This window comes from Pleurodeles waltl, chromosome 10, assembly GCF_031143425.1.
Source record: "Pleurodeles waltl isolate 20211129_DDA chromosome 10, aPleWal1.hap1.20221129, whole genome shotgun sequence".
Taxonomy (NCBI): Eukaryota; Metazoa; Chordata; class Amphibia; order Caudata; family Salamandridae; genus Pleurodeles; species Pleurodeles waltl.
The window spans coordinates 864,898,924-864,911,231 of NC_090449.1; the positions used below are offsets into that span (position 1 = coordinate 864,898,924).

The following is a 12,308-nucleotide window of genomic DNA, read 5'->3' on the forward strand; positions in this document are numbered from 1 at the left end:
ACTCAGCCAGGCAATGCTGAGGTCAGCGCCGCTGTGACTGGTTGCAAGGCCGACCGCCTTCATGCTGTCGGGAACCATGTTCTTGGTGGGGATGGCAGTCCTTTGGTGGTCCGACCGCCAAAGTCATAATTTGGTAGTCGGACCATCAAAGCTGCGACGGTCTGATGGCAGTCCTTTGGCGGTCGAATGACTGCCAAACTCATAATGAGGCAGTTGTAGCCTAAGCCAGTTGTCTTTCTAGGCATGTGGTGCATGTGGAGGAACATATGCTCTTAGAGGGGCGTCAGGGACTCTCCTAAATCACTTCTAGAGTCAAGAGATTGTTGGACACAGAATATAGACCTTCTAACTGCCCTACATTTTAACTCTACCCTGCGGTATGGCTCTTTCATTAGGAGAACTTACATCGGGAAAAGCAGGCATTGCCTTCTATAATTGAGGCACGCCGATGGAGATCATGTTTTTCCACATTCTGAATGCGCAGGCGGTTACACAGTGCCTGCATATTTGTTAACAAAGAAGGTCCATGATATCCCTTCTGTTATAGTAAACTGTCCACCAACGCCACAAACATTGCGATTTCTGCAAGAACCTTTTAACAACGATACCCTAGATTCTGGATGTCTAGTTCAAAACTGTCACGACATTTAGTAGTTCAAATGGCAAATATTCAGGATGGAGAAGGGGAAGCACGCATATGAAACATGACACCCTGAAAATGGAGTTTACATTCACTTTCCAGCTGGCCAATCAGTTTCAAAACTCTGCATCCCTGTTTACCTAAAAGAATTGTATACCATGCACTCACTTTGCCCTTCGAACCATTCAGATTGCTTTCTCTGGAACCACTGAAACTAAAGGGGAGGTCAGGTGAGCTATAAGACTCTCCGTCAGGATTCTGCATGTGAGAGTGTGTACCAGCCGCCCTGGCCTGTTGGAAACCCGCTTAATTTTCTCTAGCTAGGGACGCATCAGTCAAAATGTGTTTAACGGCCTAATTCAAAAATGAAAAGTGGCTCATAAAGAAAAACTCATAATTAAAAGTCCGGTTTAACTAGTTTGCATTGTAATCAAACAATAACATTGGAAAAAGAGTAGCAAGAATGAAGAAAGAACTTGCACTAAAACGTGCAGGAGGAAATTAGCTCAATCGTGTCATGATGGAAAGGGTATGTAGCCATCGTTTTTTAATGCTGCTAATATATTTTTGAACTGGTTTGGAATGTCATAAAGAGAGGCAACATTCAAACTGTGAAACAAGATCGGCTTTGGAACACGGTGGTCTTTTGAATTTCATCTGGCTGGAATTCTAGATTTCGAAACAAATGGGGTATTTCTGGTTCATCGAATTACCCCGAGCATTTGGAACAATGATGCCCACAAACATTTTTGTAATGTATGGTATGTGACAAAAAAACTCTACTCCTACTGCGTTCTATGCTCATCTAAGAAAGAGCTGCATGAACCCAATGGCAAGATATTGTCGGCTTTAAATCTGGGGTGTGAACATTTGGTTTATTTGCCAATTTAAGGATGAATTTGAAATGTAAAAAGCTGGATGTAAGAGGAGAATTATTCGGAAAATCAACATTTCGTGGAAGAATTATTTTGTACAAACATCTAGGAAAATTCTTCTGTAAAATCTTTGATTGCATGAAATTAATTAATCTCCGAGGCGCTGTTTTCCAAAGCTGACAAACTTTGTAGCTTTGGCAAAGTTTAGCACATTGCTAAAAAGCCACAGACAAAGCTATAAGTTTGCGCATTCCATGCGTCCTTGTCTTTTAAGTGTCTGGAACGATTGAACTAAATCCGTTTCAAACTGATAGGTGCAGATTTATAGAGTGAAATGAACATGGATTAGGAATATTTTTATGCTTCGTAGTATTATGCACAACCCTATCCCCTTAACTTGTTTACCCTGACCTGACATCAGTTAGGGGTTGCTGGGTGTAGTAGTTCCCACTCCTGGCTTGACCATTGGTACTTCTAGCACTGTCCTCCCTAGCCCGTTGTCCAGATTCATGGAGGCAGCACCAGAAGGACCAGAAACTAAGCATGGATCTATGAAGAGCATTGTTTATATTCAATAGTTTCCACTCCTTACCTTCCCCCGTGCCGCTTACCAACAAATGCTGAGGATCTTAGAGTTGAACAATGGTTCAGTACTGTTTTGTCTCTGGGGGGGCGGGGGGGGGGGGGGGACAAAGGGTGCATGACATCAGTTTCACTTCCCCCAGGGTATTCTAGGCAATCAGCATCCACGATGATAACAGTGTCATGTTGGCACTTAAGCCCCTTTAAATGTCAATGTAGTGTCTTTATCATCTCAACAACTTGCTGAAAAGGAGATATCTTATTGGTTCACGTAAAAGCAGATCATAGATTAAAGAACAATAAGTAACATTTTTTTGGGGAAAAAATAGATATATCCCTTCCACGGAAGTACAAAAAGTTAGAAAATTCATGATCTGCTTTGGAGTATTGGCATCCTTTGTTACTCCTGGTTCTTCTCTATTAACTGTGCATTTGTTACAGCTGATTCTCTATTAAATGTTCACGTTATTTTCTCATAATTATCCAGGGAAATGTAAGACAATAATTCTTTGGACTTTGCTTGTTCTGTGGAACTTTGGGCATAAACAATGTGCAAAGAGGATGCAGCTTCCTAGCACTCGAGCCAAATTGCCTGCTCGTTTGTAATTAGAACGTAAGTTTACAATATGACTTTTAAAACAAGCGGTCTTCCTGTGCCAGCAACAACATAAAGATAATGATTGTAAAAACAAACAGAACAGAAATATCATTGGCTATGCCCACGCTAAGAAAAGGTCTCAAGCTGCAGTGCTTACCGCTCCATACCACCGAGTTTTGCTTTTCACGTCTTTACAGCAGTTTTCTGAAATGTTTAAGGAGAATAGGGGAAATAGACGCAGACTTACTTTCCACATCCCTAAAATCAAAATGGCCAGGACTAGCAGCCCAAGCAATATCGCCAGTATGATGACCCAAAGAGGGATGGCAAAGGAAACATTCGGGGTCGCCCAGATGACCGATGTTTTAATCTGCAAACAAAACACAAAAATAATAGTAAAATAAATGTGATAAAAAACGGAGTATTTTTTCTTGATTCATTTGATTGTCTCTCATTGTATATATTACATTCGAACTATAGTTGTGCACCTCCCAGACATGTGTCTATACACACAAAATTACCCAATCTCCCAGAAGAAGGCGCTACCTTCACAACTGGATCTGTAAATATAGGCCTGGACCCATAGACTCGTATGGACAGATATGTGCCCGGGACAACTCTATGACATTCCAAGAGATCAAGTGAGGCACAACTCTTTCTACCATGAAAGCAATTTCATTGTAGTTTTATTGCTTTACTGCCTGTTTCACAAAGAACATGTAAAAGTAATCAGCATGGTGAAGGCTGCTATTGGAATGCTTATGAAATCATGTATGCTGTAAGGATCTTGGGAATTACAAGGGAGAGGGAGGTGGCCTTTGAATGGTACGTTGTAATATGTTATTTTATGGTATGTGATGGTATGGTTTACAGATTTGTACAGTGCACTATCAGTCAGGAGGGCATACTGGTGCCAGGTAGTTATAAGTCTAGTAAAGCTTAGAACGAGGGGGGATAGTGAAGAAAATGGTACTTCAACTTCTTGAGGAAATCAAGAAGCGAGGGAGAGGCTCTTATGTGTAGCAACAGGTAGTTCCACTCTGTAAGAATGATGTAGAAGAAAACTTTCCCACTGGACCTGATTTATCCCTATGCATGGGATGTGTGTAAGTAAGGATTCCAGATGAGGGGAGGTGTCTGTCAGGTTTCTGAAAGCAGATGGAATTGTTAAGGTATGCTGAGCAAGTGTTATGTAGTGCCTTGAAAGTATGGGTGAGGAGTTTGAATTGTGCTTGTTTGTGTATGGGGAGCCAGTGGAGCTCCTTCAGCTGTAATATGATGTGAGTGTGGCATGGGAGGTCGAGACTGATTCTGGCCACTGAGTCCTGAATAGTCTGCAGCCTTCTGGTGAGTTTTTTTGTTGACCTGACATAGAAGGTGTTGTGGTAATGCAGCTTGCTTGTGACAAGGGCATGCATGATGGTCTTCCAGCTGCTGATTGGGAGCCTTTTGAAAATCTTTCTCAGCATCTTCAAGGCATGAAAGCATGAGTTGGTGAAGGCATTGACTTGATCAGTCACATTGAGTTTGCTGCCAATGATGATCTCGAGGTTCATGGCTTGGGAGGGGGCTGTCGGTCTCCCGCTCTGCTGGCCACCAGGTGAAGACCCACAGTGAAGTGCTCTTCCTGAAGATCACAATTTCGGGCTTGTTGGTATTCAGTTTAAAATACTTGGTCTTGGAGGGGGCACTTTCAGTCATGCAGACATTGAACTTCATGTGGGTGCTGGACATTTTGTCTGTAAGGGAAAGAATGAGTTGCATGTCGTCGGCGTAGGAGAGGACATTGATATCGTAAGAGAGTGGATAATGTTGGCTAGAGGGATGAGGTATGCATTAAAAAGGGTCAGGCTCTGGGAGGATCCTTGCAGATCTTCACAGATGAAGTCACAGGAGTCTGAGGTGTTCCGTGTTAAGATCACTGACTGGGTCCTTCAAGTCAGGAAATAGTAGATCCATCAGGATGTGTGTCCTTTGATTCCGATATTGTCATTTTGTCAGCTTGGCATAGATGGCATTGTGCTAATCCTATGTTTAAAGACTTTGCTGTAAAATTCCCAAAGCCTTTGTCCCTTCCTAGAGTGGCATGGATGGCACCCTCTAATCCTATGCTTAAAACGCTGCTAAATAACAGAAATTTGAGGTGAGTAGATTCATAGTGACACTGGTGTTGTAGGATGTTCCATATAAAGGAGCTGCCCCACAACTCTTATGTGACCCTATACACATAGGACAGAAGATATATGTCTCCAATGTGCAACAGGAAAAATATAGCACTAGTGTCTAGAGGTAGGGAATTATATACGAGGGAAGAGTAGGAAAAATATGCAGGATTATTTTATGCAAAGAAAGAAAGTTATTAGGATTCTTAGAATGTATGTTTGCTACTGATTAAAGGCTACATCTAAAATGCTTTGGATTGTGATGAGCAAGACTACCAATGTGGCAATTTGGCATTATTAGTAGGAGTGGGCAGAACTTGTGGAATTTCACTTGGTGGAGCTCCATGGAGTTACATAAAAACCCAGTGAAATTCTGCAAAGTTCAGCCTAATGGCAGAAAAAAATGTGCGGCCACTGGAGTAGGTGGGTGTCAGGCCCCCACTCTGCTGGCCACCAGATGGAGACACACGATGAAGTGCTCTTCCTGAAGATTATAATATTAGGCTTGTTGCTACTCAGCTTCAGATACTTGGCCTTCAGGCAGGGGGTGATTTTAGTTATGCAGGCATTGAATTTGATCTGGTTACTGGGCATCTTGGCCATAGGGAGAAAATGAGTTGCATGTTGTCAGTGTAGCAGCGGATGTTGATATCGTGAGAGTGGATACAGCTGGCTAGAGGGATGAGGAATGCATTGAAAAGGGCCAGGGTCAGGGAGGATCCTTGCACATCTCACAGATAAGGTCACAGGAATCGAAGGTGTATGGTGCTAGGATCTGTGACTGGGCCCTTCAAGTTAGAAAGGAGAGGATCCATCGGAATGGTTGTCCTTGGATTCCGATATTGTCATTTGTTCAGCTCAGCGTGGATGAGACTGTTCCAAACCTCTGCCTAAAGACTTTGCTGTAAAATTCCAAAAGCCTTTGTCCCTTTCTAGAGTGGCATGGAAGGCACTCTAGTAATACTATGCCTACAACTCTGCTAAAAAGACATTTGAGGTGAGCAGATTCAAAGTGTCTCTGGTGTTTTAGGGTGCTCCATAGAGGGGGCAGAACTTGCAGAATTTCACTGCATGGAATTCTGTGGAGTTACATAAAAACTCATTGAGATTCCACGGCTCTCTGCCAAATGGCAGAAAAAATACACATTGTGCTGCTCACACTGTGATTTAGCGCCAGTAGTGCTTTCCAGGCTGAAAAATAAGCACAAGTGGCAACACATGGTGTACAAGAGCGCGTAGCCATTCAAGTTGATTTTGTTGCCGCTCGAGTAGAAAATCTACTCGAGATGCTGCCCTCTGACTGCTCCCATGACCACCTGTGTTAGATAATCACACTGGAAGGCTTCCTAGTGACCAGAAATTGTGCTAGAGGACACCAAATCTCACTCACCAGCTTGCTTGCTGGAGGCTCACATTAATCCCATTGCTCGAACAGGAAAACAAATTCCATCACGGGGCGATTGGTGGAATTTGGCTGGAACATCTCATTGAAAGAGTCACCAAATTCCTCCAGTTCTGCGAGCGGAATTAAAAGTTCTGCCAGGCATGATTATTAGCAGGCAGCAAGCATTAAGGCTATATACCATCAAAATTGATAAACCAGCCCAAATAATTTACTATGTAAACACTACAACCAACATACGTTTCCTCAGGTATATGCCATTCAAATTGATGCACGTGTGCACCAACCAATAGAGGACACAAAATAACCAGCATTCAAGTATAATCTGAGAACAATCTGTTTTGTATAGAATTAAAAAAAAGTTTTTAAATCAGACCAGAGCCCAGGTCGGTGAGTCCCACTATTGCTGGTTCCAGGGCAGTATCATAATCTTATACACTGACTTCCTCTCACTGCCCTAGAGCATATCAGGCAGCTATCCAAGGTTAGACGCAGGGTTTAGACCACAGGATGTGGCGACCTCCACTAAGGTCAGCATAGTTTAGTCTAACCGTTAACAGCCATTTCCTGACCGAGGTCGAAACTGCATTGATGGCTGTAATGTTAATAATGTGTGGCAATGCATAGTGTTTTTTATGGCAATGTATATTCATTGTTTGCTTGATGTTTTATTTTGTTTTTGAATATTGATTATGTCATGGATGATTTTCTTAATAAATGAAACTGTCAGAACATTTGAGAGGGTTATGCAATTTAACATCCATCTGTAGTCTACACAACTCTAATCTGACAACTTTAGTCTGTTCGGGTGCCAACTTGTCAGGCAGATATTTTCAAAGGGACTATTTGGGGTACTCTTGGTCATGTTTGGAGGGTACATAAATATTTCGCCATCATATTGTTGAATTAGGATACATATATCTACACTGGAATTGTAATTACATACATTGTTCATGAACCGACCCCCATGTATAGCGCCCTGTGGAAGGAATCTGCGATTTATCCTAACTACATGGAATGTATCACATTTATCACTTGATTAAAGTTGTATTATACAGTTTCAAATTCGAAATAAAGTGTTACTACCATGAGTAGATAGAAAGACACTCCTCAGTCTCCAGTGCCACAGCCATGGCCAAAAACTAATCATGAAGAATGGATAAAGATTCATCTAGTGATGGTAGGATAAGTGAAGATCAGTGCAGTGGTAGACTGTATAGAGGGAGACTTGTTATGCCATGATCTGTAAATGACCCATTGCATGGACTGCTGTAGTCCTCTCTCATTGGGTGGCAGTTGGTACAGTAAAGGGAATTTTAATAGTAGTCATTTAAGTCACCACAGTGGGCCACAGTGTGCATGAGTGGAGTGCCATTGTGTACTCTGTTGAGCAGCTGAGTGCCAGTAGTGTATTCCCAAAACTGAAAATTATAGGAGCACTGAAGTAAACATTAAGCTCCCCCACCCCTGATCTTTCTCATGTCACTCATAATAAACGGGGCAATATACCTCAATTTGATATGAATGGCAAGAGAAATGGAGGAGGTAATGGATATTACCACAAGTAATCCAAGCAATTCCTCAAGCCCTTTTCTCTAACCCAGTGCTTAATTTGTAAAGACGTGCCAGTGCCCAAAGCTCTCCTCTGTAGCATGTGGCTGCTGCAGTTAAATGTGCAAGCACATAATACTGAGGCAGCGTAATCCTGAAGCCATCTTGGGCCCCTTCAATTCATTTACAGCCACTCCCTGCCCCTTCATCTCACTCCTACAGTTTTCTGCTTTCTCCCTTTGTGACACCTTTTCATTTTTCTGTTCCCCTGTCTTTACCATATGTGTCTGTTGCTCACAGTAAATACTCGAGGCAGAAAAATAAGTGCCGGCCCTCAAAAATAACTGCCGGTGCCCCACACCAGAAACCACAGGCTCAAATTAAGCACAATTAATCACAAAACCTGGCAAAATACCTACTTTTGTTATACATGTCATGGGAGAAAAAGAAATTGCCATAAGTGACCCCGGCAATAGCCTACTATAGGACTGCCACAATGCCTTGCATCTAGAGCAGGTTTCCACAGTATATTAGGTAGAATGGCCCTGGCAGGTCCCTCAGTGAACATGAGGATGCTTTCCTGTGCAAACACATAGAACAGATCATCTAACACAACTGTGAACTTCCAAAGTGTACAAATGCTTTGTAATTCTACACAAATCATGATGTAACTTACTGCTGCTTAAACTAATAAATTACCTAGACATCAATACACTGTATTAAGAATTAATTGCCTCATAGAGAACTGTGTAAATGAGGCAGGGTATGTATACTTTGGTATGGCTTATGTAGATGTGAGAGGTAAAGTTATTCAAAGTTTCTCCATTGAGGGATGCAAAGAATGACTACAGTGCCGCAGTAGATTTCCCCTTGTACGAGGACCACAGTTGTGCCACTATACCCAAAATGCTTGTCCACATAGGAGCGGTGAGATATTTCGAGCCTAATGGGCATGTGCACTGAACTGCATGGAAGACTGCTCAAAGAAAACATATTACATTGGATGTCTAAGAGCACACCCGACGACTGAGGATGAGAATTCAGAGGTCTACAATTCTAAATATGTTTTCCAATCTTTGGTAGCACAGATCAAGAAAACTTTGGAGTTTGGTCCTGCACAATTTTACAAACCAAATTTGCATGTGCACAAAGTGCACAACAGGGCCACACTTTACCATGCCTGCAATCATCAGAACACTGCATCATAACTGTGCTTGAGGGCATGCCAAGTGGGGCCGTAGACAAATAATCTAACACATCCCTAAATCACTGCGCACACACACTGACATTTGCTTACCTGTTGCATTGCTGTACATAAGCACTGCCAAAAGGGAAGTTTCAATGGGTGCAGCAGACCAAAATATTATCCACCATAGAATTGAAAATCAACAGGAGAGCATTCAGTTAATTATTTGGTATCACTGTTAGATTCTGTGAAGGTTAGGCAGGTAAGGGTAAATCAAATTTTGGTAACTAAAATGAGACCTACCTCCAGTTTCCAATTTCTTTGTCCTATTTCTACAACCGTCTTAAATATATGTGATCATCTTTCTCTCTCCAAGCTTTTGCCTGGGCAAACGTTGTGTGCTTCCACAGAAAAAGAGTGATTTTCCCCCGTGGGAATGCTTATGAGCAGCACAGTATATCTGAGTTGGTCATGATGACAAGCCACGTCAAACACAGTAGGTCTAATTAAAAGTTGTGACAAAGGTAGTAAGCCTGACACAGTTATTAAAAGACTATGTTAAAACCATTAGACATTTCAGAGAAGACTACAATGCACTGTGTTGAAACCTGGAGAGAGCTATTTTGTTATCTGGAAGCTTACAGATTGCCGCAGTGATCAAACGTTTGTTGTTGACTAGCTACGCACTCTGATAAACCCTGGGTGTAGAATATTTACAGCAAGAGAGACTTCCATAGACCCTTGTAGAAGAAATAAAATATTGTTATGGTAATTGTAATTGTATGCGTTTTTGTAATTTCATGACTATGGGCCAGATGTAGCAAAGGGTTTTTCCCATTCTGTGTCAATGGGAAAATGTGTTTTCGTACTTATGGCCCTATATGCCTTATGATAGCGTTGTGGGGAAGCATCTTTTCAATAGAGTAGGCCTAAATTGGCTATGATGGCAAGCTAACAAGTAAGGCTATAGCTTTGATTGTTTCATTGGCAAAAATTATGTCAGATGCCATAGGTCTGACATGCAAATTATTATAGGCAGGCTGAAAGCTTTAGTTCTGGTGTGTTGATTGTGAAATTCATATGTCATTTATGCATCACAAGTAAAGTGCCTTGATTTGTTTTGATCCTATTCAAATCTTTATTTCTATCATACTTCAAGATTACAAAAACATGTGCTTCATTTTTGCTTTCCTAGCTACTGGATAGGTACAGTTCATATACAGGTATTTACATTTTGTTGTGTGTTACAGAAAATCACATCATACAGTCACTCCTTTTACACTCCCTATACCCCAGGAACATTGTCACATAATTTACCTTACACATCTTTCTCTAAAATTGATTTGAGAGGAGTTTGTAAATGCCAATTCCCATTTTATAAAAATAAGCAACAATTTGTCAGAAGACTTGGCCTCACATTTGACCCCTGTCTTTGAAGTACATCAATTGTGACAAGATAATTACAGAATTTAAGGGAATCTTTATTTATTGTTCGAACTTTCATGACCCACTAAAAATTGGGTTGCGACCCACAGTTTGGAAAACACAGTTATTGAATACTGTAAAAGGTAAGGGGTTTGGTGTTGGTTAACCTCTCTAAAAGCTCAAGGGAGAAGACATTTTGCACTCTGGTAATCCTTGCTTGACTCTCTTAGGATGAGTTGTATATTGTTATGACAGTTGTAATGTACAAATTTATACTTTTATGCACAGTGTTCAGTAGTATGTGTGGTAAGGCACTTTTTAGATCTCACATGATAGTTTTATCTGTCGGCCAAAGCCTTCTCAGCCCTTGCTGGCCAGTGCACTGTTCAGATGCCCCTTACATTATTGTTCTGCCCATGACAACATACTATACGGAACAGTGCATCAGCCCATTTCAGACATTGGTTCTATTGCTCTGTGAGTGAAGCCACTTTGCCTGGTCATGTGCACATTCACCCGAAAAAGAGTGCGCTACATTGCCAGGGTTTATGAGCTAGCCCTTTTTTTTGTTCACCCTTTTTGTAGGACACCTTTCACTTCTTACATTTTTTTTGTTGATTTGATCCAGCACCTCACTAAGCAGTGCTACTAGATTGCTTGCATGCTACTTATTTCATCCCATCCTAAAACATTTGGCCATAGATCATCAATGATTTACCATTCTACAATTGCCAACACTTTTAGAATCAACATGTTGGCCATTTTGGATCTGTACAACAGTGGTGCAATATGACCAATATCACTCCAAATTTGCCAGCTTCTGCTATATTTAAAGTTGTATTCATTTTTTATTGCAAACATATGCCCATCATGTTTAGGCAGTGTAATTTTACATTTTTTCTACTTTTATTCTTTCAATTTATTTTGCATTTGCATATTGAGAGTCTGGGTGTGTTTTATTGTGGATGCATGAGTGGGTGAATGTAATAAAGTGTCAGAGGTTGAGTGAATGGATGCATGAGTTCACAGAAGAGTGACACAGTGTATGTATGATAAGTTATTAAGGGCCATATTTACAAGGCCCATGGTGCAGGGTGACGCATCAAGTGCCTTGCTGCACTGTGCTGTGCCACCGGGAAAGGGCAGAAATGCACCATACCTACAAGATATGGTGCATTTCTGTCCTCTCCCCCTACAGTGGTGCACAAATTGCTGCCATGCACCAACGCAGGCACCATTACACCTTCCTGCCTAAAAACAATCAATGGAGGCGAGTTCCCCCTTCTATGTGTGCTGCAGAATGTAGCACACATATAAAGATGAAAAAACAGGGAGAAATAAAGATATTTCTCCCCATTGCATCACTTTTGTGCCACCCCTGGGGAGGCGTAGGCTTTTGACTCATTATCAGGTTTACAAAACCTTATAAATCTGGCAATCAATCAAAAGCCATGGTTGTTGCATGGGAACAAACATGGAAATGACTTCCTGCTGCAAAGTAAGGCAATGCAACGACTTGTGCTGCATTGCCATACTCCATATCTATAAGGTCATGTAAAGCAATGCAAAGTGGCTTTGTGTGACCTTGTAGATATGGGTGTGCAGCCTACACCGCCGGTGCATCGCAAAAAGTGATGCACAGGCGGCACAGGCCGCTTGTAAATATGGGCCTAGGGGGCATATTTACAAGAAAGTGGCACATCATAGATGATGTGCCACTTTTCTCGAGCCCCCCGTACGACACCATGGTTGCAACATATTTACAATGTGGCGCACCATGGCGGTCATTAGCATAACAACATCAAAAAGTTTTACCCTATTTTGGCGCTTTGCTACACTAGTATCAAAAATTTAGACACTAGTGTAGCAAAGCACAGGGAGGCCCAT

At 41.7% G+C, this 12,308-nt stretch overlaps 1 protein-coding gene across 1 annotated transcript in view; it reads right to left on the bottom strand.

The window, feature by feature from the left end:
* Nucleotides 1-12,308, bottom strand: part of ITGA8 (integrin subunit alpha 8) — a 550,523-nt gene that overhangs the window by 18,327 nt on the left and 519,888 nt on the right. The window contains exon 29 of the mRNA XM_069211593.1: nucleotides 2,943-3,065. Coding sequence (XP_069067694.1) covers nucleotides 2,943-3,065 — 123 coding nt within the window. The remainder of the gene's footprint in view (nucleotides 1-2,942; nucleotides 3,066-12,308) is intronic.